The sequence below is a fragment of the Armigeres subalbatus genome, chromosome 3 (genome assembly GCF_024139115.2).
Source record: "Armigeres subalbatus isolate Guangzhou_Male chromosome 3, GZ_Asu_2, whole genome shotgun sequence".
Taxonomy (NCBI): Eukaryota; Metazoa; Arthropoda; class Insecta; order Diptera; family Culicidae; genus Armigeres; species Armigeres subalbatus.
This window is the reverse complement of record NC_085141.1, coordinates 122,140,936-122,148,663: the sequence shown is the minus strand read 5'-3', so window position 1 is coordinate 122,148,663 and position 7,728 is coordinate 122,140,936. Positions and strand designations below refer to the sequence as shown.

General features: G+C 40.4%; 1 protein-coding gene across 1 annotated transcript in view; it reads left to right on the top strand.

Annotated features, from left to right (window-relative positions):
* The first annotated feature begins 615 nt into the window (after nucleotides 1-615).
* LOC134227985 (bumetanide-sensitive sodium-(potassium)-chloride cotransporter-like) overlaps nucleotides 616-7,728 on the top strand; it is a 53,890-nt gene continuing 46,777 nt past the window's right edge. Inside the window, exon 1 of the mRNA XM_062709717.1 lies at nucleotides 616-976. Within this exon, the coding sequence (XP_062565701.1) occupies nucleotides 789-976 (188 nt within the window). The 5' untranslated portion in view covers nucleotides 616-788. The remainder of the gene's footprint in view (nucleotides 977-7,728) is intronic.

The following is a 7,728-nucleotide window of genomic DNA, read 5'->3' as shown; positions in this document are numbered from 1 at the left end:
CGGAACGCTGCACGGCAAATGAGCTTTCCAAATAAACGAAAATAAAAAAAAAAATGGTAAAGAACGAAGAATTAATAAAAAATTTCTGCGTAAAAAGCTATCCCTATGCCATTTCAAAACACCCTTGCCTCTTACACCAAAATTATAATCCCCGACCATAGGTCAATTGCTCAACTGTTTCGATTTTCCGAACTAAAATTTTCAAGCTCCAGTGTCTGCTATATAAAAGTATTAATAGAAAGCAATGCAACCATTACACCAGTTTTATTTTGGCATATCTGCAAAAATACTACGCCAAAAACCCAATTTAAACAAAATTGTTACAAGTTTTATTGACACCTTCTGTGACACTGAGTTTCTGCTCAAGCAAATTTTCTCACCGGTTTACTAATGTCGGTTTGGTTTGCGCGTAGCATAAACTGCTTTGAGCTGTCTAAAACGAGACTCTGCAGAAAAAAATCTTCAAATTGATTAAGCACTCACTCCAAATTTATCGAGGTGTTGTAGATCGTGATAATCTAATCAAACTTACTCCAAAAGATAAGCTATAAAAGAGGATCATGATCGGAAGAGAATTTTTAGTTTTGAATTGATTTCGTCGGTACATCGCGCTCGTTCTGTCGTCTTATAACGCTTGTTTGGTGTTCTGTTGAACACCGGCTACGGTGTGTTTCCGGGTCGTTACATATCGGATATGATCATAAATTGTTCTGTGCTAGAAAAAAAAATACCATTTGTGGCGGTGCTCAGTGACCGGATTCAACCAAACTCGATCATAGCGATCAAACATGGAGCAAAATCGATTCAAAGTGCAAACTGTTATACAAATTAAAAATGGCACAGAACCAACGGCCAAGTTCCGGCGCATAGATGACGAAGTGAGGGTGAATGTGCCAGATCTGAAAAACCGCAACAGGGTGGCTCCGGCACCCGAGTCGGCCGATGCTCGCCGCGTCAGTATCATGGGAGTCACTAGGTAATGATACTGATTGGCGGTTTAGAGTGACAAGTCTCATGAAACAAGTTCATTGTGATCCGCAGTTCGTGAGGACTGAGTGCGATGATTTGTCACTAAGTTGATTCTATTAGTGTTATTTATGCAGCGACAGAAATAATCACTCAAGTGTAAAACATCACTACAATTCATGAAATACAAATCACCATAATTAACACCGTCTCCGCAGTGTGGTTTCGTATGAGAAGGTGTGATCATGGGTTTTTTGGGTAAATGTGGCATATGAATGCTATGAACAACAACACGAGCAAAACAACGCAATTTTCTACAGTCATCGAAAAAACAACACAAATTGAAAATCCTAGAAAATTCTAGATCATACTAACGAATAACCAGACATCAATGATAACAATGTCGGTTTGAAGCGAATTGAGAATTGAAGTGTTATTGTCTGATTGGATAGGCATTTATTTGGTCAGAATCATACTTGGTTAAATAAATTCAGTCAAACAATGAAAAAATCATCATTTGATATAATGTTCAAAATCATAATATTTATAATGCTTATTAAAATGTTTGGTTCAAATACTCGATTCATAACACCGGTCACATTACAAAGTGCAAGACTTTTTGTCGTCCAGCTCTAGCAATTGTTTTAGCCGAGTCGAATTTTTGTCGACGTGCATTTTTTATCGATGCTGCGCTGAAATCTGTATTTGCAGATACTATGCTCTAAAGAGTCCCTCTGGAGAACGTACCATATGGTGAGTCTGGAAGACCAACGGAAAATATTTGCGGTCTTCAGCAGATCAATATCAAAAACTGGAGAGAATATCTTTGACCCATTCTCACCCCGTTTGACCCATTGTCACCCCGACGACGGAATCGCTTTTTGATCTTGTCTAGTTTAACTTGATCAATATTATAATATCGGTCAGATATCAGAGGCCAACCATCTGTTCTGAAATTATGCATAGGTGATAAAGGTCAAAAGAGTTTAACGACACGGTGAGTGCATCACACAATTTCAATAGATTTTAACTGCCAAGCAGCTACATTTTTATTTTTGAAGCCATTATTATTGCATGAGTTGTTGATTCAAGTTGGCTCATGAGTTTCTCTCAAAAATTGTCAAACGTCTAACATTTGTTCAAACAAAATAGCAACGCTTACAGTGATGTGCTATCATTATATTTACATTATCAGCGCTGTAGGTATCTAATGGATGTAAGCCATTGTTACGAAAGTAAATGCTTAATTTTGTTATTACAGCCAACCCAGCGAATTGTTTTGGTATTGATAGTATACATCGCACAGTTGGACCTTGCACTGGTCATTAACCCTTGTAATGGAATGAATGCCGAAATTGTAATGCAAAAAACGACGTGTATACATTTGTCGTGCTTCAAAGTGATAGGCATTGAATAATTTTTCATGATATTAAGTATTACAATCACAAGTCTCTGTAAATTTATCGTACTAAATCGCTAAACTGATAATTGACGAAGTGTTATTAAATACAGTTGCACATGATAAGCATGATGCCTAATTTATGCGGATGCTTCTTAACTAGCAAGCATTAGTTCAGCTCAGTGAAGTTTGGGACTTGTGAATGTGCGTGTTTTGAGAGTCACAGATTATATTACACGGGCCATGTCCTCATGGACAACAAGGAAGGGAAATATCGTCGAATGCCCCTTACATGCCATCCCAACAGCTTGAACAACCCAGATAGAAGGCTGATAGGACGATAATTTTTGGGAGAGAAAGGATCCTTCCCAGACTTCCACATGGGATGATTTCGCCGACTTCCAGGACAATGGGAAGCAATTAAGTCGGAGTCTGATTAAAGATCTGATTAAAGATCAGCGAAAGATGAAAAACGAGTTGATCGTTCGTACAGACTGACATGTTCTGTGCAAGATTGTGACCTTCTTTGCGGAATCCTTAGGATCAAATGATCCTTAGAGCCATTGTTGTTTACCTGCCGAGCCATTAGAACGTGTAATTCACGGACCAAGGCCAGCAGCGCCTCTTAGATGGTATGCAGCTGCTCGTCGATTTCCTCCGATGTTGCCAGATGACGCTGGTCGCAGTCCATATTGTAATCCACGCACCTTTGGAACCGACTCCAGTCCATTCGATTGTGATTTCGCCGGGAGTGCTGCTTCCGTTAAAACGAGGAGCCCACTTCCGTCATCACCGGGTAGTGATCTGAGCTCCTGGTAGACGGGCTGTATGCCTCGATGTGCGCGATTGTGCCGACAGAAGTAGAAGCTTCAGCACCTATGATGACCCCGATGACACAAAGCTGGAAGCTTGGCAGCAGGCGACAATTAATGTTGTAGCGAAGAGCGATGGCCACATTACATCCCCTAGTTGGTAGTTCGAAAGTTCGGGATGTTGACGTTCGCCTCTCCAATCGATCTTACTGTTCTTTTCAATCGAAAAAAATAATCTGTGCTTGTAACATTGCCTTGCGTTCATAAGCGTAGAGTAGGATTCCAATCCGAGTTTGATTTTCGGTCCGGTCTTAAATGTTTTCGGGTGGGAAACATTTTAGACTCCCTGGTGATAGTGTATCCATTGTACTTGCCACATAAGATATATACTAATGCAATGGCGGGCACACAGAAGGGCACTTCTCCTTCCACTATGGTTCTACCTGCAGCAGCTGGTATTGCTGCTGCTTTTCCAGTGGATTGCCTGCGTCGTCTAATAGTTACGACGAGTAGATGGCAGAAAATGCTTGGAGGGTTTCCCTCCCTCGGTTTCCTTTCCTACACGGATAAAAAATAAAAAGCTAAATAGATTAAATTTTAATCTAAACCCCTATTCGATTTATCCACTCATTGTAATTCTTAATATGATAATAAGCTGCGAATGATTAATTTAAGTTTAATCATTTGAAATGATTAATCAAAGTTTATCTAGTGAGGATTAAATTAAGTTTATTCAACCAATCGACTTTTCATAGCGATCAAAATAAACGAATTGAAACATCAGAAATGGGAAAATGTTGCACGAAACTAAGAATCTCGTTTAACGGTCTGTATTTATTAAATTTTTATTGTGTGTATTACATGTTGAGAGTATTACGAGGAGCATTCTGTGGTAAAAGCATTCCATAATGTCAATCGGTCACAGAATCTGTAATCTGTTACTTCTCCGATGGTCCAGTCAAGACTTCCAGTACCGGATAAACTTAGTGTTCGCCATGCTGTTGCTGCTGGTGACATCGAGGTACCATGGCAGGAGGAAGATTTTCGTCACTGTTCGTTGCGACTCATGTTGCTTAGGTAGAGCCGGAAGTTTTGCTTGCCAGCTCCGTCACTCCACCAAAATCTGGATGAGCTATAATCAACCTGTGAAAGGAATGAATTGTAAATGTAGCTTTACTTGGAAAGGGTCTGTTAAAAAAAATAGATTTACCTGTGCACACAGCGAAACATGTTCCTGCAGAAAAAATCGACTAGTCCTCATTGCTTGTCTGTCAATCGTTGACTTTATCGAAGAATGAGCAATTATCAGGGAGATTAAATATCTTTAATATTCCTAAACTAACGGAAACGAATGTGCAGCGTCGCCTCGCAAAAATTAAGTGAAAATATTTTGGCAAGTCTTCAGATTAGAAATTACTATTTCAAAATCAATTCAATGATTATATTATAGAAAAGCAATTCAGTGCTTATAAAAGGGCTTAATTTTTAATCATTGATGGGAATAAAAGTTGACAAATATTAGTATTGAATAAATAATAAGCTAACTCGCTTTTACATTTTTATCTGTGTACTGTCTCTGTTCTGAGGGTCTGTCTCATTTGGAGAATTAAACTTAAAAGTGACAGTTCGAAAATTTTAGCAAATAATCCGCTCATAAGAATGGCTGGTGCTATCCAGCAATTCCAAAAAGACATCGATGCAAAATGATTCGATATCTGTCAAAAGTAATCTTACTCTGCGACCAGGGTTATTCGATAATTATTGGTATGTCACTTTTAAGTTTAATTTCAGTTTAATTCTCCAAATGAGACAGACCCTGAAGACCTATAAAAATGGGTTCATTGCGATGTACAAGATTATTCAGTTCATTTTAATTACTTCGTAGTCCACGTATATTCCATTGAAGGGACAATGTTCTATTCGTCGTGCCGCTGTAAGGTAAATTGGGTTTTCTCGTACTTTCTGGTGAAGAATCCAGGCTGTTGTGCAATTGAGAAGTGCTTGAAAGGGGTGGTTCGGAAGTAGGGGTTTCAGAAGTTGGTAAAAAACCGAGGGGTACTTGCCAGGTAGGGTCCATGCCGCCAGAGGTTCGCCGGATAAATCCGGGACATCTCTGGTCAGCGTCGGCATGGAAGGCCTCGCGTATAGCGTATCAGTATGCTTGGCTGGCAGTTAGCTTCGGCTTGTTGATGGTTTGGTGATGATGTTGTACATCCGATCGTAAGCAGCGGTAGAGAGGAATTCGTGCAATAAACGCTCTGGACGATGATATTCCGGGCCGTCGTCTGTAGTACATCAGTTTCGTTTTCCGGGGCTTCTGGATATGTTTCTGGGTTAATGACTGGTAAGGATAATGGTCTTCTTGCTGTACGTTCTTGAGGGGTTGCAGGGCGATGATTCGAATGGTTAGAAAGGCTGCCTGTTTCTTCTGTTTGGTCCATTATTTGAATTCTTAGGATGCATTTATACCCTGAGTGTAGTTGATCGCTGATATTTCCAGGAAACGATTTGCGTCAACCGATTGTTGGTATTCTAAAAGTTTCGATGCGGGAGTAGGTTTTCTTGTGTATACGGAATATATGAAAGGATTGATACTTGCCCGAGGGTTGACGAGGTCCATGTCGACTGCCGCCAGAGGCTCATCGGATAGCTCCAGGGCATCTTTGGTCAGAGTTGGCATGGAAGGCATCGCGCCTGGCGAGTCAATGAGTAAAACAGGGCTATATTTTTATGATGTATGTAGACGAAGAATCAGAAGGAATAAATTTTGTCTTTTACGCTCTTTTCAAATGTTGGTCTAGAGAAGGCGATATTTCCATGTGACGCTTTCCACTCCTGCTGCGGTTTCGAAGATCGTAGGTGTTACTGCCTTCTGGGGTCTGATTGCTCTGTCCGTGACAGTCTCGGGTTTTTATTTTGCAGAGGAGGAACACGTGTAGTGCACACTACATCTATTTAATAAAAATGAAATGGTCTGTGTTCGTATCCGCATAATTTGAAAACGGCTGGATGGATTTTCTTCATTCCTTCAGCAGATATGTTCGTTATTGTTTCCGACGGGTTCATATGATATTTCTTCCTACGAAAATTGCGACTTAGCTTAGTAAATCGTGAAAAATCAAAATGTAGATTCGTATGGAAATTTCACATGGGCAGTCCACAACCCGCATTTTCGCCTACTATGCAGGACAACGTCTGCCGGGTCCACTAGTATAGGATAAGAACGCCCGAAAGCATGCGGGCCGTTATCCAGACGCCGCGGACGCCATCGTTAGTTGACACTATGTCGATGACTTTTTTGATTCAACGAATTCTTGCACGCGTTCGGCTCCGCAATCACCAAGAGTATTCGCTGCTTTGGAAGAAGAAGGTCGAAGATCGGAGACACTGCACTGCGAAAAAATGGAGGAATCGGTAAGCGTATTTTGGAAGCCAGAGGAAGATGTTTTCGCAGTGTGTCATGAGCTTCTACATCCGAGTGGGTTTCTTTCCCACTACTGGTGCACGGCAAGATCGTCAAACAGGAAACTTGGAAAAGCAGGACAGAATGAGATCAACCGGTGACGGAGGATATCTTCAAGAGATGAATAAGCTGGAAATAACTTTTGTCAAATATTGAGAAGATGAAGGTTCTCTTCGTTGATCATGTTATTTATTATTAAACAATCTGATTGCCGGGGAGTTATGGATTATCTCCCAAATTCAAGCCTGCACGGTGAGCCTGGCCGTTTTAAGGTGGTTATACAACAAAGCCACAAATCGGCCATCTTGGAAACCACGTGCTTTTTCTAGTGATTTTTCAAGGGCACGAATTGAGAGAACCACAACGCCCATGGGCATGAAACATCCGTAGATCATTTGCTTACTTATGCTAAACAATCGACTTGAATTTCAGCATTGTACGAAAATTGTTACGCTAGATTTGAACTTTTGATAATAGGAGTAGAAAAACGTGTGGTGAATTTGAAATTCACCACTTGGCCTGATTGTATAATCACCTTAATACTTGCGTCATATTTATGATATGCTGCAAATATTAATGCAGACAAGAAAATGCTCGGAAATATTTACAACCGACATTTCCAGGATGCTACTGGCTGTGCATGTGCTAAGACAAGACAAGACAAGACCAGACATATTGAGAAGATGAAGGTTCCATGATGCTTTTTCGAAAATGATTCCATCGAGGCTGCAACTTACATTCAACTACACATTTTCTGCGATGCTGGGTATGACGCATATGGTTGCGTGACTTATTTGCACTGCTAAGTAAAAGTGGATGTGCGCTGTTCTTTAGTCAGGGCTCTACATTACGGGTGGGAAGATATGTAGTTGTATTGGTAATCCGAGCTTGGTGAATTTTGTACTCACCCAGTGAACTTTTCGGTTTTCTTATGGCAAAATGTTCACGATTCGGCTTTCTTATGGCAACTAACCAAAACAAAGAAAAAATGTCCGTCGATATTTAAGTATTGCACAAGATTTTTCTCATGCAGTACTAAGATTCCGTCGTATTTATGCTGACAACACATCCCTTCATTGAAAATTTTC